General features: G+C 44.5%; 1 protein-coding gene across 4 annotated transcripts in view; it reads right to left on the minus strand.

Annotated features, from left to right (window-relative positions):
• ERG (ETS transcription factor ERG) overlaps positions 1 to 24,906 on the minus strand; it is a 147,501-nt gene that overhangs the window by 12,796 nt on the left and 109,799 nt on the right. For 3 of the 4 annotated variants that reach the window (XM_063180724.1, XM_063180730.1, XM_063180739.1), the window contains 5 exons: positions 19,837 to 20,054; positions 6,863 to 7,014; positions 4,250 to 4,453; positions 3,252 to 3,332; positions 1,267 to 1,338 (listed from right to left, as the gene is read on the minus strand). In XM_063180724.1, the coding sequence (XP_063036794.1) occupies positions 1,267 to 1,338; positions 3,252 to 3,332; positions 4,250 to 4,453; positions 6,863 to 7,014; positions 19,837 to 20,054 (727 nt within the window). The remainder of the gene's footprint in view (positions 1 to 1,266; positions 1,339 to 3,251; positions 3,333 to 4,249; positions 4,454 to 6,862; positions 7,015 to 19,836; positions 20,055 to 24,906) is intronic. The other variant, XM_063180749.1, reaches the window with a different exon arrangement.

Genomic DNA, 24,906 nt, shown 5'->3' on the forward strand with positions numbered 1-24,906 from the left:
CCAAAATAACTTAAGATGACCATTACTGATGACAGGATAATTAGCCAGTTCTTAATTTGTTTCTTATGATACACTGATTTAATTTCTATTGTAAATAGTTGTGGGGTGTTTTGGTGAATGCCTTATGAAAGCCAAATGTATGCACTGGATCAGCATTTCCCTTTTTAGCCATTAATATAAACAAACAATTCTAGCAGAGTTTGATTTCCAAGGATCCAAACAAGTTGAATTTGTTGATGTAATGGCCTGGTAGTTATTTCCTTTTTTCTCTTTTCAAATTATCAATTACCAAATCTACAGACATGCATATATATACATGTACACAAGTCTATATTAAATAGTATCTGTATGAACCCTCCTGCACTCTACCCTAGAGCACAAATAAAATAATTCCTGTTCAAACCCCCTTTTTAATGTGCCAATATCTCTTTTCACCAGAGCTCAGCCAATTCCAGTGCATGTCCCTTCTGAGCACTTGGATTGTTGCCTCTGGCTCAGTACTGGATTTCCTTTAAATTCAGTATTTGCTGCAGCTCCTCCTCATGTCCCTTAGTACTCTGCACTCATTATTGGAAAAGCAAATGTCCAGTTTAGGCACTTTTCCAGCATTTTTTGTGGTGAAGGGTGATAAAAAGAAAATCTTTGCCTTCATAGCCATGTCCTCACCTTCTTTAATTACTCCCATCAGCCGTTCACAAATCAGCACATCCACAAAACTTTCACAGGTTTCAAAATGTTGAGCCTTAAGAGCTTCCTTATGTTTTGATTTTACTTAAGACTCTTAAACTCATAATCAGATTGTTGTGGGTTCTGCTTGCCTCAAACATAAATAAAATTTGGACAGCAGGAGAAGCCTATATCCTGCATTTTTAGAGTATTTTTCCACAACAGACTTCAAATAAAAGGGAATTTTAACCTCATTTTACAAAAAGAGAGCTGAAGGGGATTGACAGATGACTGTGCTGGGACAGTGCAACAGAACCACTGAACAGAGCTCAGGTTTCTGATTCCCTGGTGCTTTAAAAAGTTGATACAATTTCTACAAAGACAGAGATTTGTGGAAGAAATGGACTTCTTAAACTATACTTAATTATTTCACTCTAATTATCTCACTCTACACAATTATATGGACACATATATATGTGATAAAAAAATGTGTGTGTTCAAAATAGGGCCTCATATTTATGAAAAGGGGAAAAGAATGAGATATTTCAAGAGATGAAATGAGTAAGATCACAGCACACAAAAAGTGGTCATTGTTCATACCTGGCCTGGTTGCAATTCTTTGTGTTGCTTCTGGATAAACTGATGTGTTTGGGAAAATAAAAGTGGCACCTCCTGAAGAGAAAGAAGAGAACATAACACCTAAAGATTCATTTCCACAGTCCCTAAATTCACCAATACTTTCCCCTCCTGTAGAATGAATGAGTGAGGAATCTGAACAGCTAATTTCTGCCTTTGGACTGTTAGATATAAAAGTTCATTCCAATAATCTCTTACAACTGTGTAAGTCCATTCAAATGGACTTTTACTGGATAAAAGTCTGTGCAAAATCTGTTTTAAGAAGGAGACAGTGAAGCTCAGGAAATCCCTTCTACCACAACCAGCTCCACCTGGGAAGGTGGCTTTGCACACCCTGAAATAAAACCTCTTTGCCTTCATTAGTGCATTCCCAGAAAAGTCCATGTTTTCAACAGAGACTTTTGGGTCAGACCCTCAGATATCTCATTAATCTTCCCCAGAGTGAAAAAAAAACGATAAATATTGAGCTTGATGTAGGAAATGGAATCTCCCTTTTCTCAGGCATTGAAATTGCTCTGACTACACCAATGGAATTCTCATTACCCTATTCAGGAAGATCAAAAAAGTCAATTATTGCTGATTTCAAGAACTTTTTTTCTAACCCTTTTGTGACCCACTGAAAATTGAACAACTGATTTCCCATTTGCTGATGATCAGCACACCATCACTCACACTCCCCAATGACAGATAATCTCATTTTGGTGAAATGTATTTCAGAATATCATTGTCAGTGCACACATAGAGAAAAAGATAACACACAGAACTGCTGAACAACACTTGGATATCCACAAGTGGAAACTGCTTGGCAAATGAGAATCTCTAAAGCCAGAGATGGAAAAGACCATCAAGTCCATCTATTCTTAAAAAGGAGTTAAATCTCATCCAAACCACATCAAGGTAAATGGAAATTTTTTTTTGTTGCCTTTGGTGGGGTTTGCAGCAGGCCTAGAGCCCACAGCAGGACTTTGTTTGCCACTATGACCAGTGGCAAACCTCTAATGTCAGGGAAAGATCTAATCCACTGAATTTTGCTATGAAACTCACTCAGAGTGAAAAACGAAATAAAATATGAAAGAAACATTGCTATCCAAGTTTTGTTTTCTTTCTCTTTTGCATTATCCTTTGTATTATCTTTTTCCTTTCTCATAGAGAATTGTTATTTCTGGTCACTGTAGGTAACTAACACCCTCAGGCATGATCATGCAATACTCCAAACATCTTTTGTAGGGATATAAACCACATTATTATTTGTACCATTCCATGCCATCCTCTGCTGCACAACTGTTACAGAAAGTTAAAATAGATTCTGAATTATTTTCATAAATACTTTAAGTTGCATCCTGAAAGACAGATGAGGCACGTGTCATTCTCCTGCTTACACTCAACACTTTTCTGGCCCAAATTAACACAAGGGTGAGTATCAACAAAAATAATTTTAAATTCAGATCAGCCTTAGTGGAATTCCCAGCTCAAGTCCCACAGCAGCTGGAAAATGAGATGAGCTAACTGCCTAAAGAGCAATTTTATTGATTCCCACAACATTTAGCTCATGGGATGGGGGACATCCCCATTCCCCAGAGCCCAAAGCACTTCTGAGCTCCAACAAGCTTCTAGGGATCCATGGAGTAGATCTCACAGCAGAATGGGCAGAGGGACCATAAAAGTCCTCAGATGAAAGGCCCCAAACCTGCAGTTTTATGCTGTGTCAGGGACCCCATCCTCTTGCAGGACACCAGAAATTTCTGCACCATTTTTGCACCACCTGGCCCTGCGTGATCTCACCTTTTCTCTGTGTGTCTGTGCAGAAAACACACAGACAGCAGGGAGGGGACTCTCTTGCCTCCCTCCTCATTTACCACCTCCATTTTTTTAGCAAGCAGCCCATGGAAAGGAATCCTGTGCTTTTAGAAGATGATGACCTACAGCAGTGGGAGCAGTGCCAGCATTACCTGTGTTTCTAGCATGCATTAACCGTGGAGAGTTTTGTAAGGCTTTATCAACATCATCTGAAGTCAAATGTGGAAGAGGAGCTACAAAACAAAACAAAAAGCAACACCAAAATGTAAAAAAAATCGTGAATTATCTTTTTAAACCATATTTTTCCCCTGACAGGATTGCCTGAATGTGAATCCATCAACAGCCTGCAGTTTGGAGGGAGGTGTGTGGGCTACAGGGTAAATGAGGGCATTCATTTCTCCAATATCATAATTTATTGTTATGAATGCACAAAATTTCTGGCTGGTTATTGACAGTGTGCGTGTGGAGGAGACTGCACCGCACTGGTGTTGCAATGCTTGGTGGTTTTTTCTCTAAAAACCATGTTCATTTTAACTTCTTTAAGCTGAGGCAAATTTTCCTCAAGCTTAGGTGAAAGCCCTCAATCCAGGTAATCCCTTTTTTCCCATTGAAATTCTAGCCATGCACTACAATTAATTTGCATTTGGACTTCAGGGACTTTTTTCCATGAATTTACAGAATTTTTTTTATTCAATTCAGTTGAATCTTCCCAATCCTACCCAGAGTACAGCAACCTCCTGCCATTCCTTAGAATCATGCCTGGAATTCACTTTATGAATCAATGTTTGCACTCTTGTTTAGTTAAAATGGAAAGAAATGAGTACGTGACCAGAAAAAACATCAGCACTGAACCCCATGGGATTTTTTCTTCCTGCTCAATATGCTTCATCTCAATTTTTTTCTTCCTGCTCAACATGCTTCAACTCAATTTTTCTCTGAGATGGATACCTAGAAAGAGTCACTAATTCTTGTCTGTGATAAAAATGAGTGAAATTAATGGGAATCTTTCCACCAAACTCAACAGGACTTGGGCTGGCCTCCCTGTTATGCTCTTAGGAACAGCAACATTTGCAACAGACATTTGGAAAACCCAATTATCCACAGCGATCAATCGGGGACCGCGTGCAGGCAGGACGCAGGGCTGGCTTACTCTCTCTGAGGTAGTGTAGGTGTGACAGGAGGATGTCTGCATTGTAGCTGGGGGTGAGCCTCTGGAAGTCATCCTTGGTCATTTTGCAGAGCTCCTTGCCGTCGATGTTCTGGAAGAGCAGGATGTCCACGTCGGGCAGCCCGTACTCCTTCACCGCCCACTCCAGCCACTGGCGCACGTGGTCAGTGCTCCACAGCGTGGGGTCTGCAGGGACACACAGCAAAACATCAGGCAGGGAAGGGCAATTCTGAGGCACTGCATATGTGCAAAATAATCCCTTCTTTACTGGCTGCTGGAGGAGTTAATTTGGTGTGCCGAGTGCAAGGGAGAGCAACTGTGGAGGGCTGAGAGCTCTGAGTGCTAACAACAAAGCCTGTCAAGGGAAGAAAGGTGTGTCAAGGGAAATATAGGTTGGATATCAGGAAAATTTTTTTTTACAGAAAGGGTGAGGAAGTTCTGGAATGGCTGCCCGGGGAGGTGGTGGAGTCCCCATCCCTGGGTGTGTTTAACAAAGCCTGGATGTGGCACTGGGGCCAGGGTTCAGTTGGGCTGTTGGGGCTGGGCTTGACTTGATGGTCTGGAAGATCTCTTCCAACCTGGTCATTCTGTGAATTCTGGGAATTGCTCTGCACAACTCCCTGACACGAGGGGCACTGAGGAGGGTTTGGCCTCTGCTGCCATGTCCCAAGGGAAAGGAGGAGAGGAAATGGCCTCAAATTTAGGAAGGGCCTTGGGACACTGAGCACATCCAGAGGGGACAACGAGGCTGGAGAGGGGCTGGGAACACAAACCCTGTGAGGAAGCCCTGAGGGAGCTGGGGGTGCTCGGCCTGGAGAAAAGGAGACTCAGGGCTGCCCCCATCACTCTCACAGCTCCTGAAAGGTGCCTGTGCTCACCTGGGGCTGGGCTCTGTCTGCAGCAGCACTGACACACCCAGAGCACACAGCCTCGAGCTGCACCAGGGGAAATACAGGGTGGAGAGCAGGGAAAAGGTTTTTCCAGCAAGGGTGAGAAAGTTCTGGAATGGCTGCCCGGGGAGGTGGTGGAGTCCCCATGCCTGGGTGTGTTTAACAAAGCCTGGATGTGGCACTGGGGGCCAGGGTTCAGTTGGGCTGGGCTGGACTCGATGGTCTTGGAGGTCTCTTCCAACCCAGGGATTCTGGGAATTCTATGAGCGAGCTCCTTCTCCCACTCAGCTCTTCTGCCTCATTGTTTTTAGGCCTTTTTAACCATTGTTTTTAGCTCTCTTTAACAGAGATTCTGGCCCACTGACAGCACTGCAAGCTGGAGCTGAAAAAGTTTTGATGCCCTCTGTTCAATTCTTATCTTTATTCAAATGAAATTTCCATTCATGTTTAGAAGAATCTTTCTTGGGTACAGGCTAAATAAGCACTCACAGATTCAGGCAATTATTTCACAAACTAGAGTGGGTCTCTAGTTAATAATATTAGAATATTAAAATATTCTGCTTCTCAAACACACCTCCAGGAACACACTAAATAAAAAAGTCCCTTGTTGAGCTAACCATGCTAGCAATTACTAAAAGTCTTTTTAAAAAAAGTGCCAAACATTAGGAAGAGAAAGGTTTTGGAACATTCAGAAGCTCTGTATTTCAGTGTTGGCAGGACATTTATTATTCAGAGCACCACTCTCCTGTCTCCAGAACAGAATTGACAATACCATTGCAGAGGAGGACACTGCAACAGATTTGTCCACACCTTTCTTGACAAATAACTGAAATAATCACAGCTTGCAAAACTGGCCACAGTCAGTACTCTTGCATGTCTAAGCAACTGAAAAACTGTAATAATATGAAGCAACATGGCAGAGGCAGAAATATTTCACACCAGCACCTCTCTGCTGGAGAGGAACCAGCAGCAAACATTCCCTCCTGGCTGCAGGTGTTGAGCTTACCCTGTGCCCATCCTGTGGTTTAGGAACACCCACAGATGCCATGATGCTGTGACTTGGAAACAGGCAGGCTAATTATTCTGCAGAATATTCCAGGTTTGTTTGGAGGACAAGGCAACAAGAACAAGGCAGCAACCTTCTTGTCCCATCAACTGTTGAATCCCACAGCCAAGCCTGCCAAGGCTGACCAAGAATTTCTCAATTGTGCTCTTACATTGCAGTGGAGTTGGCAGTTTGCTTATTAAAATGTTTTATGCTGCCCAGACTCAGGGGATAACCCACATAAAGGCTCTTCATGCCCTGTTTGATCCCACAGAAGCTACTTTTTGGTATTTTCAAAGATAACCTGTGCTACAGTGATCCTTTCTCTCTCTCTCCCACACACCCTGCACCCAGTTTGGGATAAGAAATGGAGGTGCTTCTTCCTTTTGCTCAATTTGGGGTGAAATCCTCCAAGAAGGAGCTACAGGAGCCAGATAAGATCTGAGTGCCTCTCATCAGCCCATTCTGCTGCTGAAAATGGGAAGAACAGATTGAGGAGGTGCCCTCATGATCCTCCTCAGCTCATTCTCTCAACAACCCCTACAAACTACTGCTCTTTTCCTCCTGATCACTGCTTTTCTCCAAATCCTCTCCAGTAATCTTAGTGAGGTTGAGGAAAACACAGTTTTTTTGGCTTGCATTTGGTGCAGAGGGTCTGACCTGCTGGCACAATGACTCTCCGTTCGTTGGTCGTCATGTTTGGGGGGGGAACGTGCTTCTCCTCCATGTAGCTTCCATAGTTCATCCCAACACTATCTGAGCTGCTGACCATCTTCCCTCCTTTTGCCACGCTGCAGTCATCTGGAGAATTCCTAGGCAGACAAGAAAGGTGTGCTTCCATTATTATTCCAGTCCTTATTAATATAATCAGAAGAAAATCACCTGGAATGAAATGGAAAACTGGAAAACCCAGTACCCCCCACCCAGTGACTCTGCAGGTTCCTTCAGTTGTCCAAAAACACCAACCAGGTTCAATGAACCATATAATTATTTCTGTTACCAAAGGATCAGGCTCTCCTATCTCTCCAGAAATTATCAATACTAATAATTTAATTCCAGACATGGAATGGAGGCTTGGTCATGAGCTTGTTCAGCAAGGAGCTGCATTTCCCTTTCCAAATATCTCACAGCCAACTGAGAAACACAGAAATGCACTTACTGCATGTTTTCTGGGGGGAAAACTATTCTTAGTTGCCATTGTCCAAGCAGTCCAAGGCTTGGAGAGCTGCCCACCTCCACTGCCACCGCTGTTCCACACTCAGTTGCACTTCATGTCGTGCAATGTATTCACATTTCTATGTAAGGCTCACAAAAAAAAGGGAATATTTGCCAAAGCCATGATTTAAAATACCACACGCATGACTGGAAAAACCCTTCAGCTCCTGACTAGCTCAGTCTCCATGGTACTGTAGTCAAGACAGGGAAATCTGCAGAGGATCTGCAACCAGACACCTCTTTAATTTTGGCTTTGCTTTCTGAATAGAGTCTTTAGGTTTAACATCCCACAGGGGCTTCCCTAATGGCATTTTAATTGCATCACAGTTTTCTTTCTGGCAGACACAGACATATTTGTCCCTTAATTTAATGTCTACAACGTGTTTCATCAGAGGGAGAAAAATTGTTACAAAAATCAAAATAAAGAACTCAGCCATGGGGAATACCTTTAAATGTAAAGAGTTTGTTTGGCAAGGGAAGAAGGGTGTTAGCTGGGGATTGGTTTCTTCAGCAATACCTCATAACTAACAAGCTTTCCTTTAGCCCTGCCATTTAACTCCTGAAATTGTGCTGTGGCCTCACTGAACAAGAGGCAAGTCACAGATTTGTGGAATCGTGGAATTTCAGAATGGGTTGAGTGGGAAGGGATTTTAAAAATCACTCAGCTCCACCCCTGCCATGGCAGGGACACCTCCCACTGTCCCAGGCTGCTCCAAGCCCCAGTGTCCAGCCTGGCCTTGGGCACTGCCAGGGATCCAGGGATGGAATTCCATCCCAGCCCCTGCCCACCCTGCCAGGGAACAATTCCCAATATCCATCTAACTCTGCCCTCCTTCAGTTTGAAGCCTTTCCCCCTTGTCCAGTCACTCCAGGCCCTTTCCAAAGTCCCTCTCCATCTCTCTTGGAGCCCCTTCAAAGCCCCGTGACTCAGCTGTGTTGACTGCTCAGCACTATCATGCTTCAGGAACTAACCCAGCTATAATTGTCTCATGAGTGTTTTAAAAAAAGAACTTGGAAAGCTGAAAAAATAGTGGAAATCTTAAATACTAGAAGAAAATAAAAACATAGCATTATTTTTTCTACGCATTTTTTTCTACTAATTTTACCCTTCTGTGTTAAGGTAGATATTAAGGGAAAAAAAATCAACTGCTGATGACTTTCAGTTAAAAAAATAAAATATTTTTTTTGTTTTTGAGATCATTCAATGGTTGGCAACATCATCTTTAGGAGAAGGATGAGGGCCTCCAATGCTGCCTGGAAAATGTTGGCTTCACACACTTTTTCCAGGATTCCTCTAAAGACACCCCCTATGAAATGTGACCTGTGTAAAAGCCCTGCAACTGCTCTGTCAGCCCCAGGACTGAAAAACAACCACAGGGAAAACACAGCCAGCACCTGCCACTGCATGGTGGTGAATTCAGCCCTTCCTCTCACAACCAGAGCACTTGGGCAATATTTTCTCAGGTTTAGTTTTGCTCTCCTACCACACACCACTAAATATAACCCTGGGATGCAGCCCATTTCTGTCCAAACAGAGCAAAACAAAGCTGCTTTTTGTTTCAGACATAAAATCTGAAGGAGAGCTTTTGTGATGATTCCTTGTGAGTGAAATGTTGCCTTTTTCTGCTTCCCTTCCACAAATACAAATGGCATAAATGCATGAGTGAGCCTGCACTTGAAATTATGGACATTTGGAAACATCCTCCACCACCTGCCCTTATACCTGTGCAGATGTGGACCCCAACTCCCAAAAGCAATTCTTTTACAAAGAACTATTTGGTTTATTCACTGAACTTTTAGCTAGCAACATCCTTTAGTTTAACTGGCAAAATTATTTAATTTTTTTTTTTCTGGGGGAAGAAACTTGGGCTAAAGGAACTCCAAAGTGAAATATCCCATCAGTAGCAGCCCACAGCACTTCTACAAGCAATGGTGCATTAAAAACACTCTTGTAAACACTGAGCAGTAAATGATGTGGAAGTTCCAGTAGCACAGAGGTTTTGGCAATCTGACAGGGCTTCTGAGATGGTTTTCTTGATCTGAATATAAACACACAGGGGTGGGGAAGAAGATCATAAATAAGTCATAACTTTTCATTAAAATCCAGAAGCAGATGGTCAAGGGTTTTGTCCCTTTAGCTCACTGGGTGGACAAGCAAATCCCCCATCCATCAAATCTCCTAAGGCCACGCTTAATTTCAGGCATGGAATCAACTCCATGGGATTTAACAGGACTACTCTGGTACTTCAAATTGAGTGTGTGCCCTAAACCACTGAGCCTGGGCTTAACTCGACTGCCTGGAACAACCTTGTACAGCACAGAAAGCAAAACTGAAAATGCAAGCAGATGCTAGAAAACGGTGTTTCTAGTGCCCAGAACAACAAGAGAGTGACTGTCTACAAAAGGGGTTTTTTTAGGACTTTCTGTGAGTCTGCTTTATTTCTGTGCCACCAGGGCAGCAGGGTGGAAAAGCAGCTTTTGGAAAGTGTACCCAGAGTGAAGGGTGCAGCTCTGCAGTGATTCATCCCCAGCTCTAGGTCTGAAATGAAAGCAGAGATGTTTTTCTTCGTGGCTGCCTGTTATTTTTGCCCTTTGTAAATATACTGTGTTACACCTGGAATTTACAAAAAAGGAAAAAAAATTAAAAATTAAAAAGAGGTAAGACTACACACAGTCATGGAACCCAAGAACACTTTGTCCAGTCTTGAGATGATAAATATCTGCTGAAAAAGTATTCTCTCCTTCAGACTTGAAAGCCTCACCTTAAAGCAGGGTTACTTAAAATCAAGCTGATTTGATAGTTAAATTTATCACCCATTCCTACCAAAGCTGACTGGAGTTCTGCCAGTCATTGACTCTGATGAAAGCAGATGTAAGTTCATAAATAAGCACATTTTTTCCTTTTCACTATGCTACTATTTTCCCCAGGTGACATAAAACACCTGTGCTGTGCTGAAATGCAAGGTGTCAGAGAAATTCAGATTAGGAATCAGCAAAACCCTACATGTGTAGGGTGTATCACTGCCATAATATAAACTCCTCTGTTCAATATTTCTGAGTTTCAGAGGGAAATAAATGAGGAAAAAATGTATTGTCCAAATATCTACATGTCTTCGCAAGTCTAATAAGCACAGTTTGGATTACAGAGCTGCTACAAGGTCAGCTCATGCTGAGGGCAGTGCAAAGCTTGCTCAGACTCATCCTCATTCACTGCAGCCACTCAGGTTGTGGTGAATTTGGTCAGTGCTTCCTCCCCAAGGAATTTGTCACTGAAAAAGTGGCCCATGAAGAAAAAACCTGAAACTTCCCCAAAATTTATTACTTTGAAACACAATGGGGACAGCCAGATGCTGCCAGGTGAGAAGGAGCCTGTGCTGAGACTCTGAAAAGCGCTTCCAGAGTGTTTTGGAGGCCTCAGCACTCAGAGAACCATGGAATTCCAGGATGGGTTGGGTTGGAAGGGAACTTGAAGCTCATCCAGTGCCACCCCTGCCATGGCAGGGACACCTCCCACTGCCCCAGGCTGCTCCAGCCCCAGTGTCCAGCCTGGCCTTGGGCACTGCCAGGGATCCAGGGGCAGCCACAGCTGCTCTGGGAATTCCATCCCAGGGAACAATTCCTAATTCCCAAGATCTCATCTAATGCTGCTCTCTGTTAGTTTGAAGCCATTCTCCTTCTCCTGTCACTCCAGGCCCTTGTGAATATTCTGTTTCCATCTTTCTTGTCAGCTCCTTCAGGCCCTGCAAGGCCACCCTGAGCTCAGCCCAAAGCTTCTCCTGTGCAGGTGAACAATGCCAGCTGTGCCAGCCTTTCCTGCCAGCAGAGCTGCTCCATCCCTCTGCTCATCCTGGAGCCTCCTCTGGATTCCCTTCCAAGACTTCTCGTGAGAGCAAAATTTCTCACAGAGAACTCCAGCACAACAGAGCCATGAAAATGCCAGAAAACTCACACTGGTCAAAATATCTGCTCCCACAGGCTCTTGCCCAATTGCTCAGTGACCTGGGCTGGGGAGATGTACACAGAGAAATAAATAAGTAAATGAGTGAGTAAGTAACTGGAAAAGGGATGGCCAGGGTGGGAACAAGCTGCCAGGTCTGTGGAAGGCACTGAAGTCCCTCAGAAACACATCACTGGCTAAAGCTGCTTAAACTGGTGCTGAAACCATGTTGACAGTCTTGCTAATCTTTGCTATAAGGTGACAAAAGTAGTCCTAAGATGACAAAAAAAGAAGGAAAGTGCAGTCCCCCCATGGCCACTCAATCATGACACTGCCCTGCTCCATGTTGGGCTTTGCATTTCCAGCAGCCCCAGCAGGCCATGGCCATGGGATGGGGCATCCCCCTGCACAGAGCACCCAAACCTGGGGCAAACCCCCCTGTTTGGGGTGCCCTGGGCTCAGTGGGTGCTCAGGGTTACGTGGGGCTGGCCCAGGGTCACTCAGAGATGTCACCTGGAGCCACCTCTGGCTCCTTTCCCCTGTGACAGAGCTGTTGGCTTTCTGTAAACACAACACAAGGTGCTTTTCACTGAGCTGTACACACAGCAACCACTCATCTCCAATCAAGCAATAACTTTGGCCCATCCAATCTTTTAATTTTCTTTTTTATTTTCTTCCCCTTAGCTTTCCCCAGCCATCCTGCAACCCACAGCTGCTTCCAGCCTCAAGGCCATGGTGGCAAATGCAGGCAGTCAGAGTCTGGCTCACTAGAGGCCAGTCAAGCTATAAATATTCCCAGCTTTGCTCTTTGTGCTCCCAGTGTGGGGAAACAGCTGGTTTAAGTTTGACTGCACGTTGTCATTTCTCCATTAGTGCAAACACTTCAATATTTCTTACGTGTCAGGTTGGAGTGAAGAAAGGGAAAGCAGGGAAGGGGGTCACGAAAAGCCAAAGTTAAGAAATGATGTTCTGTATATACATAATTTACAATTAGATTGCTGCCTGGGACAAGGCTGAGGTTTGACATGGTGATAGCTAGGCCAAAGCCACAACGACTTCCCAGTTGGCCTATAACTTTCAGGACCTATTTTCTCTTGTTTTTCTTCTATTATTTTTATAGAAATTCTATTATGATGGTAATGGATTACATTTCTCAAATTGTATTTCATTTCAAGAGCTTTTAAGGCTGTTGTATTTGTGGTTTGGTGAAATATGAAATACCAGGAGATGGGGCCCTTCCCAAACCACACGTGCCTTCTTTTGTGGACAGGGATCATATAGAAAGTTAGGAAAATAGAGCACGCCAGGCATAAACAGAAGTGACATCTTGTATGGAAACCATAATCCCCCATGTCTGTGGAATGTCTGCTGATTTTCATGATTAGCACAAAGGGGCTGTGAGGGTGCAATTTTTTTTTTTTTAAGGACTTTTCCTTACCTTCTGTTTTGTCTTGAACAGCTATTCCTAAACTTTAAATACTGAACAGCCCCAGTGATGCTGCCCTGATCAAAATGAAACACCCACTAATGACAGGGCAGAGGAGAAAACTCACCTCTAAGTGCTCTGGACACAGTCAACAGGAAATAAAAAAGCAAGGATGGCAATAGACTTAAATAATGACAGAGATCACAACTCTTGTGGGGTCCTACGCAATTATTTGAAGATTATTTTTATATTTCACTGCCCATCTCAAAGCCTTTGGTTGCTGGGAATTCAGTGGTCAATCCCAAACGTAGCAATGATAATTATGAATGAGTTCATTATCCCAGACTGGAAAGCTTCTTGTTTAGCACCTGCCAGCCCAAAAAGCTTCCAGAAAAACAAAATAGTTGTAGTATTAGTGAGCTGGGTTTGTTTTTCCCCTTGGCAACATGTTTGCCTCAAGAACAGAGCCAAACTATGCCCACACACACACACGCAAGTGCTCGTGTTAAGCTGGTGGATTTTCAGAGCAAAGAGGAGCTTCTTGAAGCAGTCACACATCCTGACTTTGCCATTTTTCCAGCTTGGTAGGCAGCCACCCCACCAACCACCCAGTCAGTGGGAAAAAGGATTATCAGTCTGAGATAATCAATGTCTTTTTACCAAAAATTAATAACATTTTACACAGGCAGCTCCAATAAGGAGAATCATCCTCTTTAGGACAGATCTCCCAGCTCAGCCCTGGGCTGCAGTAGGGGCTGACTCTGCTGGTCATGCCTTTTCTTTGGTTTTAGTATTAAGAGTTAGATAAAGAGTTTTTATTTTGGTATTTAACAAGGATTCTTATGGTGTAATAATTCGTTAAGGTGGAATATGCTGAAATGTATATAAATCACAGATGGCATATACAATTGTATAGATTTTGTAAATTAGCATATTTAACAAAGATATTTTAATGAGAGGCTTAAATGAATAGCATGACATTTTTCTATTTTAAACTAACTTTTTTAGATAGGCCTAATTTTAGTTTATATGACATATTTTAGAGGGGGCTTTGGTTTTTTAAGACAATGTAAAGTTTTTTGGTTTTAAAATGTGAGTTTTTTAGGATGCTTGGTTTTTTTGGCTTAGCAGATTATTAGGATTATGTTATGATATTAGCTTTGAAGAATTACAAGTATGTATGTTAAGGGTATCAAGAATATATAAAAGGTAGACAGAAAAAAGAAATGGTAACAAAAATCATCATGGCATCACTGGAGACAGAATCCCATGGCCTGCTGGGGGCTTTGGGCCGGGCTTATTGTTTAGTCTGAGCTGAGGTTCCCCAGGAATGCCAGGCTGGATGTGCCACCAGATGCGGAGGGCACGTGGCACCATGCCCCCATCATGGGGCTGTGCTCCAGGGCTGGAAAATCCTTGGGCAAACCAGAGATGGCAGGGGGGTGGATGCACATCAGCCCTGTCCCTTCACAGGCTGGACGCTCACCAGGTGGGGATCAAGATGATGGGGACAGAATTTTCAGTGGGAGGATGAAGAGTGATGGCCATAAATGGAACCACAAGAAGTTCCACCTCAACAGGGGGAAGAATTTCTTTACTTTGTGGTGGCAGAGCTCTGGAACTGCTGCACAGGAGAGGAGAACAAGGAGTCTCCCTCTCTGGGGAGAACATTCACCAAGTGGGGGCGAGAGGATAGGACCAGAATTTTCAGTGTCAGGATGAGGAGCAGTGGCCATAAATGGAACCATGAGAAGTTCCACCTCAACGGGAGGAAGAATTTCTTTACTTTATGGATGGCAGAGCTCTAGAACTGCTGTCCAGGGAGAACAAGGAGTCCCTCTCTCTGAAGAGGACACTCACCATGTGGGGACAAGAGGATGGGGACAGAATTTTCAGTGTCAGGATGAGGAGCAGTGGCCATAAACAGAAACACAAGAAGTTCCACCTCAACTGGGGAAGAATTTCTTTACTTTATGGATGGCAGAGCTCTGGAACTGCTGCACAGGAGAGGAGAACAAGGAGTCTCCCTCTCTGGGGAGAACATTCACCAGGTGGGGGCCAGAGGATGGGGCCAGAATTTTCAGTGAGAGGATGAAGAGTGATGGCCATAAATGGAACCACAAGAAGCTCCACCTCAACAGGAGAAGAATTTCTTTACTTTGTGGATGGCAGAGCTCTGGATCAGCTGCACAGGGACATTCCAACCCCACCTGGATGTGTTCCTGAATCTCCTCATCCAGGTGACCCTGCCTTGGCAACAACAATGGTCTCCAGACATGTCTTCCAATCCCAACAATTCCACAACTCAGTGATTCTGTGGAGCTGCCTAAATGCTCTAATTAAATCCACCAGTATCATACCATGATGTAGAGGTGCCTCCTACAGCTTAAAGCCTGCCAGTCTGGATCCTGGGAGCAGGATGGATCTGTTGGAATACAGAGCTCCACATGGATGAATTTTCCCTCCCCATGCCTGGGCACAGCAGCTGTGACACATCCTGATGGTACAAGGCACCTCAAAGGCTCCCCATATTCCAATTTGCTGGCTTGTATAGCACAAAGAATCTACTCCTTAGGAGACTTTACATCAAGGGAAAAAAAAAAAAAAACCAGCAAAGAAACTCAAGTTCACCCTGGACTCTGCAAAGTGCTCCAGTGTGTCAGACATTCTGAACCTGGAGAGTACAGAGGCTCTTTGATGAAAATTCAGGCAGTTGCATGCAAAGAAAAATGGTATTTCCCAAAAGAGCCAGCACAAAAGATGTATTAAGTGATAATTTCATTCTCAAATGGTTTTCAAGCAACAACTGGTAGCACTTAAATCAACATTTTGCACATGATTAAATCCTAAGGACAACTAATTATTTCTGGCATTTCTTTCAAACTTCTCTATCAGCCAAGCTGATGTTGGAAAGCTTCTGCTGTGCTTTCACTGCAGTTAACTTTCAAAATACTTCTTCAATGAAATCATCACGCTGCTCATGGCAGGAGAAATTTATCTGTGGCCTGAATAAGACTCTGTGTTCCCTTTCAGCCTGCCTGAAAAAGATGGATTACCTGCAGTAAATATCATTATTCCAAGGTACCTTTGTGTAGTGCCACCCATGGGCACGGCAAAGCCCCGTGGGTGAGCGTATTCCAAGCCCACTGGGAAATCCGTGGATTTATAAATGTTGTTCAGGCAGTACCCAGAGCCTCATGAGAGCATTTCCACAGAGTGAATTTCTCCCTGAATGCATGACATGAATTGCACTCATTGTGGCAGAATTGCTCATGCCTCATTTGATGGAATACATAAAGAACAATAAGCAGCAAAGTGCCAGTGTGGCATATGCAACATCCAGATTTATACTGCAGAGTGAATCTTTTTGGCCTGACACAGGAGCAATAAATAGCAGGAAACAGGATTGTTACATTCAGGTGAAAGATTGACTGTAGTGTAGCACAAAAGGTCTCATTAGATTTATGTACCTGGAAGGAACAGAATTAATGTACTTAGAGAAACTCAATTTGATACCACCTGTATTATATATGCAACAACAGCCAGGTAAATGATAGCTTTAATTTAAACTTTTCTTGCTTTATTTAATTTAAGGTAAGGCCACAGACTGTATTTTGTGGTGCTGGGCTGCAGGGTTTATCTTGAAAAATACTGTTATTGTTAAAGAAAAGTGGGTAGCTAATCCCTATGCAGCACACTGAAAATAACCCTTAATTTCATTCTAATGCCATTTCTCCGGTATTCACAGGAATGCCAGCTCTGAGACTGTTAAATTTGGAATTTAATGTAGGGCAATCACAGCCAAAATATGTCTGGGGAAAGTCCTAGCAGAGAGGGTACATTCCTTCTCTGTGTGGGTGCTTAATTGGGGGTGTCTGAGGAGTTCAATGTGCTCCCAAAATTTTATACCCCCCTCCAAAGCACAGAATATATGGCCAGGAAGCTCTGGACAGCAAAAAATTGCAATGTTAACTTCTCCCTGGCCACCACTTCGTGGGATCTCATTCCCTGCTTTGCATCCGGAATTATTCAGATCCAAGTGTTCACATGAGAGGACAGAGATGCCCTGGAGATCCTCAGGACAGCATTGCACAGCTCTGAGATGTGGGGGTTTATTTTAGACTCCTCTGGGACAACTCAGATTTTAAAATGGGTCTAAACAGAGCAGGTACAGTTGTAATAAAAAATGAAATGCAGCTCCAAGCACTCCAGGAATTGCTTGTGGAAATATTGAACTGACAAAGCATTTTAAGAAGTGAGGAAATATTATAATTTAATATTATAATTTAAGGAAATAGTTTTATGGATTGCAAAAGAAGAGAGTAGGGAAGGCTTCTTCAGAAAAGAAATGCAAATTAACTCACAGAAAGGCAGGGTAGCACAATCTGATTCACACTTTGTTCTCCCTAAAACTGGCAGGAAAACCACATTTCAATTCCCAGAGTGTAATAACACGACATATTACACACATGTATGTGAGATGTAGAAATGCCACAACTTATTTATTTTTGTTGATTGGCAGTGTTAGCTCTCCATTAAAAGTGTAGTATCAAGATCTATTTTTTCAGGCCTGAGTTAGGCCCTATAAAATAAAACTTCTCTGATGAAATAAACAGTGGTTTTTAATGACAATAATTTAAAAATATTGTTTTTGTGTATAGTATGAGCATGCCATATTTTTTTGTTTTTCTGCTAATTATTTTTGTAGCTTTTAAGTGATTTTTTTCTTTTCTTTTCCTTTGGTAGATTTTAAGCGATTTTTTCTTTTTTTACTTTTTTTCTTTTCCTTTTCTTTTTTTTTTTTTTTTTCTTTTTCAGCAAGTCATGCCTTAGGAAATGTACTGAAGTATGAATTTTCCTTGCTGTCTCCATTTAGGAACTCTGCACTGATCTTTCAAGAGGGAAGGCTGTAAAAAATGTCAAGATTATTAAACAAGCACTTCCCACTGTGCCAGGCTGCTCCAAGCCCCAGTGTCCAACCTGGCCTTGGGCACTGCCAGGGATCCAGGGGTGGAATTCCATCCCAGCCCTGCCCACCCTGCCAGGGAACAATTCCTCATTGCCAAGATCCCATCCAGTTTGAAGCCATTCCCTGTGTCCTGTCCCTCCAGTTCCTGACGAAGGGTCCGTCCCCACAAGCACAAGCATTTCATGAGGACAGTGCAGACAGCCCTGAGGGAAATGCAGGCACCTGTACCCACAAAGGGGAATTTTGGCAGCTGAAATCTCAGCCACCCCCTGTGCAGGGAGCCACAGCATCACCCTGAGTGCTTCAGTGCATGCACATGCTAATAGAAAACAAAAGAAGGAGAAAATACAGAATCATGGAATGTCCTGAGTTGGAAGGGACCCACAGGGATCATCCAGTGCCACCCCTGCCCTGCCCAGACCCCCCAAAACCCCACCCTGGGCATCCCTGGCAGTGCTGACCAGAGGAGCTCTGGCAGCCTCGGGGCCGTGCCCATTCCCTGGGCAGCCTGGGCAGTGCCAGCACCCTCTGGGCAAGAACCTTGCCCTAAAATCCAACCTAAACCTCTCAGCAACAATTAACTCTGATTATCTACTCCAGTGCACTTTATGGATTTTACACTGAAGGAAACTGTGATCAGTTCTCTTACAGAAATGCCAGCACAAATACTTCAGAGGCACTTTTAGGAAGCAGGTAAGACTGATTTTGAATCAAACACCATTTGTGATTATACCTGTGCATTTGCTTAGCACAAAAAAAAATTAATTAAAAAGACACTGGAATAGATTAAAGACACCTGAACTTCTGAATAAGCAACCTTACAAGAAAACTTCCTCTAATTCTTGGTAACTTCAGCTCACCATTTATTTCTACATATCTCAAATCTTTGACTGCTCACTGGAAATCCTGATTTGACTTCAGCCCAATTCCCACCCTCACCACAGAACAGGGGAGGTGTGGTAAGCTGGCAGACCACTTTGCCCTGCCCGTGGTGCTCATCACACCAGCACAGCAAGTGTGAGCAGCAACCACAGAGCCCCAGGGCTGAGGTTTTCCTCAACAACTGACCCTGGGAGACGAGATTAAAACACAGCACAGGTGTTTGTGACAGCGAGATGTGAAGCACAGGCTCCACTGGTACATCACCAACAATTGTCAGCAACTGACTCCTCTGGACCTTTGCCCTCCAGCAACACCAAAGGAAAACTGTTTTGACAGTCAGGGATTTTAAACAGGAAAGCACTTGTTTGGATAGCTTCCTTAAAAAAAAATACAAATCTTCATTGTGTTTCTTCAGATGTCCCACAGGGTGCTCCTAAGCTTGGGAAAGGCACCAGTCAATATCCAAAAATCCACTTTAATACCTTTGCAGACTAATTGACACAAGTCTTCTTTATAGTGACATTCCCCAAAAACGTCCTGAGACAACAGTCAATACATAGACACTCTGTGGCTACTGCCTGTTGAGTTATTTATTTTTCTGTTCCTTCCTACTCCCCTGCCTGCCTCCATATTGATGTTTTTTCAGCATGAGTTCTTAAATCCAGCTCCACTTTTTGGCATTATGTTTACAGTGACTACAAAAGGAAAGATCAATAGTTCACTCCGTCTGCCATTACAAGACTTTACTGCCAGTGTTTCCCTGTTTGGTTATTTTTGGAGCAAAGACAACTGCCCAAACTGCTGGATTTGACAGCTTCCATGGAGTGTTAGATCACACACACCACACCCTTTGATGGATCAATGGTGCTGCTCCAGGCTACAGCAAATCCCCATTTTATTAACTTTAACATGTGCTCTTTCACCTGGTGTGCAAAGCAAATTCACATCCAAAAATGATCAGCAGTCAGAGGAAAGGCATTGCACAAGCTCAGGAGAAGTCTGTGTCAACAGCACCATTTCAGACCCTCTGTAACACCTGACCATGGATTGCAGGTCAAGGTAGGGCAACCTGGAGACTTCTAACAGCAGCAGTGGCCAGGTGGGATAATGAGGCACCTGAAATGGTGCTAAATACACAGGTTGAGACAACTGAGCCACACCCATCACAAAAATCCCCATTCTTGAGCCACCCCCAGCCTCCTTACCTTGACCCGTTCACCTGGTTGGGGTTACACTCCATCTTGATGGTGACTCTGGCTGGGGGCTGTGACAACCAGTCCTGCTGGGGGACACGTGGGCTCATCTTGGAGGTCTGCCCATATTCACTGGAGGAGGAGGCTGTCATCTCTGTCTTGGTGAGGTGGGGTGATCCGTAGGCACACTCGAACAGGGACTGGTCTTCGCTCACCACCGATAACGCTTCCTGCAAACCAGAGACAGGTCAGGCCAAACAGCACAGGGCTCCCCAGGGAAAAAGGGATTGTCCATCTCACAGGGAGGGGAACAGTCTCATGCATCAAGGAAAAATTAGGTTGGATAGCAGGGAAAAGGTGTTTTACAGAAAGGGTGAGAAAGTTCTGGAATGGGAGGTGGTGGAGTCCCCATGCCTGGGTGTGTTTAACAAAGCCTGGATGTGGCACTGGGGGCCAGGGTTCAGTTGGGGCTGGGCTGGACTCGATGGTCTTGAAGGTCTCTTTGAATTCTGTGAATTCTGTGAATTGCTCTGCACAAATCCCTGACAGGAGGGGCACTGAGGGGGGTCGGGCTCTGCTGTTGTGTCCCAAGGGAAAGGAGGAGAGGAAATGGCCTCAAATTTAGGAAGGGCCTTGGGACACTGAGCACATCCAGAGGGGACAACGAGGCTGGAGAGGGGCTGGGAACACAAACCCTGTGAGGAAGCCCTGAGGGAGCTGGGGGTGCTCAGCCTGGAGAAAAGGAGACTCAGGGCTGCCCCCATCACTGTGCACAGCTCCTGAAAGGTGCCTGTGCTCACCTGGGGCTGGGCTCTGTCTGCAGCAGCACTGACACACCCAGAGCACACAGCCTCGAGCTGCACCAGGGGAAACACAGGTTGGAGAGCAGGGAAAAGGTTTTTGCAGCCAGGGTGAGAAAGTTCTGGAATGGCTGCCCGGGGAGGGGGTGGAGTCCCCATCCCTGGGTGTGTTTAACAAAGCCTGGATGTGGCACTGGGGGCCAGGGTTCAGTTGGGGCTGGGCTGGACTCGATGGTCTTGAAGGTCTCTTCCAACCTGGCTATTCTGTTCTGTTCTATTAGCTTTTAGGCACAGCACTGTTGTCACTGAAGGTGAGGACCCATGGGGACCCATGTTGTCAGCAAATGACAGGACAGCTGTAACAGTTGTGCAGCAGAGGATGGCATGGAATGAGCCTCATCCCTGCCACTTTGGGGACAATCCCCACTGTGTGACTCCATCCTGGCACAGAATGGAGCAGGGGTGCAGCCCAGCACATCCTCCCTGGATTGTGGGGACAATCCCCACTGTGTGACTCTATCTTGCCATCAATGGAGCAGGGGTGCAGCCCAGCACCTCCTCCCTGGATTTCGGGGACAATTCCCAGCCCTGGGCCAGCGAGGAGGCTCCGTGTGGGCCCAGGGGCTGATGGAAGCTGACGGGGAGGCTGGGCCAGCTGGCCGTGGCTGCGAGATTGGGGGCCAAGGATCAGGGAATGAGGGGAATCCTGAGCCAGACTTGGGGCAGGGAGCTATGTGAAGCAGTGTGGGTGGGCTGTGCTCCTGCCAGATCTGCTGCTGACAGCCAGAAACGTGGTCCTGTCAGCTGAGGAGAAGGGAGAGAGAAAGGGATGAGAGTTCCCCAGCTCTGGGAGGGTGGGTGTTTTTCTGCAGGCTCCCACCCTCCCTGGCTGCTGAACAGGGCTCTGCTGAGTCCAGCAGTCACATGCTGCCCTAAAAATCAGTGTTTGATCATTTGAAAACCCATGGTGTGACCCTTGCGGATGTTCTACGCAGGGGGAAGAGCTGCACTTCATCCTGGTGGGTTTCTATGCTGTGATTCTACATTTCCTCCTTTTTATCCATCTTGTTTGTGAGGCCTTGGGGTGCACTCTGCTAATATTCATAGCTGCAAAGGTGAGGACATCACTTCCAGCCTCTTACTGCCTGTGAAAACTGAGATCACCCCTTAATCCCAGGGCCTGGGGAGGGGGATCTCAGGCCCTTCAAGCTCCCTGAGACTCATGATTGAATTACTAACACTGAGTTCAGGCAGTGATCTGCACCCTTTTACTGCTGATTTTCAGATGTCACCTGGGTGCAAAGATCACCACTAGGCTGCCCCAGTGACTTCTCAGTTACCATCCTTCCTTCTCTCCCACCAAAATGCAACCAGCTACCTCTGCCTCTTTGGTTCTGTGAGACAAAAAGGATGCCAGGATACACCTCCCCTTTTTGTCATGCCAGAAATCTTTGCTGTTGGTGGTCTGAAGCTTTTCTAAAGAGCCTTTTCTGAGCAAACCTGCAGACCAAGGAGGTGTGGGGGCAGATGGCCACTGGTCCCTTGCTCCTCAAGGATTCTTCCCTGGCTCTACTGAGAAACCTCAGGGAACTTGATGTGCTTGGATAATGAAGTAGCAGGGATGATGTAACAAGAACTAGAGAAAGATGTTACACTGGAAGGAAAATAAAGAGCTCTTTCTCAGCAGCCCACGAGATTTTTTCATGAAATAACTCCCCAAAATTAAATATATGTGTGCACAAACACAACCTGGCCAGATGATCACAGCGCATCCCATGCTTGATACTACTGAATGCACAGTTCCCTCTTTTCTGCCCCAATCCATGAGACAAAAAAACACAAACCAAAATGTTGATTTTGAAAGAGTTAGCTCCAGTAAATACACTAAAGGGTGAATTATACAGGAGAAAGCTGATACAGATTGCAAATAAAACATTATTTAACTCTATTTACTATTGTAAATAGTGGAATATTGTATTTAGTACTGTAAAGAGTATAAAGAGTATACTACTGTTAGAGTATTGTATTTACTACTATAACTGTTCACTCATGGACCTTTTCAAAACAGGCATCAAGCCTGTTTTGGAATGGAGAAATAAATCCATAATGGATTTATTTCTCATCCTCCCCCACACAAGTGACACAAAGCAAATTTTTCTGGCTCCTATTAAAAATGACTCCACCTAATGTAAGTTAATTTATGGATATTTAGGGTAAGTATAAATGTAAAGAACAACAAGAAAAAAAGGGTTTTCTATTTATTGGCATTACTAATGACAACAAACACTGCTTGTGCTATGGGTGTCCATTATGTTGCCTGAAGAGGGAACACGCAAACATTCAAACTTCCTGATAAGCATTGTAAATGCTGGAAATACAAACCAAATTACCTAGGGCTGTGTGGAAATCTACAACTGTGGACACAAAGCAAGACAAACATAAACGAGCCCAAGAGACAGATTTAAACTTCACATTTGAGAGGAAAATTCCTGGAGAAAGCAAGCTGAGCCTGAGTTTAGCTGTGGTTTATTAGACTGAGTTTAGCTGTGGTTTATTAGCACTGATCTGTATCCATCCTGCTGGTTAGCAGTTAGTGCTCACTGCCAGGTCTGGGAAGGCTCTGCAGAAACCACTGAGCTCCTGCCAGCTTTGTGTGCTGTGGGTCAGGCTCTGTGTGGAGGTTCATTAATGTGCACCCCACAACATCCTCTGACGTTCACCCTCCCTGGTCCTGGTGGCCTGTCTGGAAGGACAGCAGGACAGGGATCTCCCCTCCCTGGGTGACAAAAGCTGCCCTGGCCATCAAAGCCTGTGCAAGACATGAGGAGTCAGCACAACTAAAGGACGTGGACCATGCTGGAATCAGCCTCAGGTCTTCTTCAGCCTCTTCTTCCTCTCAATGATCTTTAATCAGTGAATCAAAGAATGGCTTGGGTAGGAAGGGAACTAAAAGATCACTTCATTCCACCTCCCTGGGACACCTTCCACTGTGCCAGGCTGCTCCAAGCCCTAGTGTCCAACCTGGCCTTGGGCACTGCCAGGGATCCAGGGATGGAATTCCATCCCAGCCCCTGCCCACCCTGCCAGGAAACAATTCCTAATTCCCAAGATCCCATCAAATCCTATTTTGAAGCCATTCCCTGGGTCCTGTCCCCTCCATCCCTTGTCCTCAGTCCCTCTCCTGCTCTCCTGGAGCCCCTTTAGGCCATGGAAGGGCTCTGAGCTCTCCCTGGAGCTTCTCCTCTCCAGGTGAGCACCCCCAGCTCTCCCAGCCTGGCTCCAGGGGGGTTCCAGCCCTGGGATCAACTTAAACCGCTTAAAAGGCGAGGATTTCTGGCCCAGGCTTTTCTGAATCCACTGACCCTACAAGACCCAGGGATGCTGATCCAACCTGTCAGAACCAGCTCCGAATCACATCCTGGGGAAAAGCAGCCAGCAATAGGAAGCATTTCTCAGTTCTACAGGAATTTCTGATGATGGGCATGGCTTGGTGTCCCCAAAGCGTGAGCTGTGAAAGGAAGGCTCCACCAGTAAGCTGCTGTCCTGGAACAGCTGACAGAAAGCAGTGTGGGTTATTTCTCTCCTAAATACAGGGACTTCAAAATCTGTTTTGTGTTATAATTGCAAATGCAAGCTCCTGGACAAAATCTAATAGAAAAACTGTCAGAACTCACCAAAAAATAGTGGCATGGTCTGGCCACGTAGAAATGTAAACAAAGCTATTAATACTGACAATGTTTGGCAAGGTTTTATTACATATGGATGCCAGTTCTATTCCTAGTAAATGCTTTTCATTACTCATTTACATGTTAATCTCTTTTTCTCATCCATATTAATGCTGTCTCTGGAGCAGTTTGGCAACATCAGGCCGTAAGTGGGATTAAGAAATGTAAACACTAATAATTATTACAAAATAGATGCCTTACAGGCTTTTTCAGTTTTGCAAAGGTTTGTAACTTTTTGACAATAATTTTAGCAGTGAATGGGTCATCTTCCTGAATTTCACACGATGCAACATATTCTCCTGACATCTCAGAAATGAAGCCTTTAATTTCTAGTAATTAATGTCTGGAGTAAAGGGATATGAAGAAAAGAACACATGGACTTTAAAGGAGAAGGTGGGAGGGATCTTTCATGCAGATCATGTGAAGCAGAGCTGCTGGTATTTGAGGTCAATATTGAACATGAATATTCTTTATTTCATCTTCCTTTCTCCACATATTTCCTCTCATGACATCACAGGAAAAAAAAAAAAAACAACCACAAAATCTAAACAAACCCA

This window comes from Melospiza melodia, chromosome 2 (genome assembly GCF_035770615.1).
Source record: "Melospiza melodia melodia isolate bMelMel2 chromosome 2, bMelMel2.pri, whole genome shotgun sequence".
NCBI lineage: Eukaryota > Metazoa > Chordata > Aves > Passeriformes > Passerellidae > Melospiza > Melospiza melodia.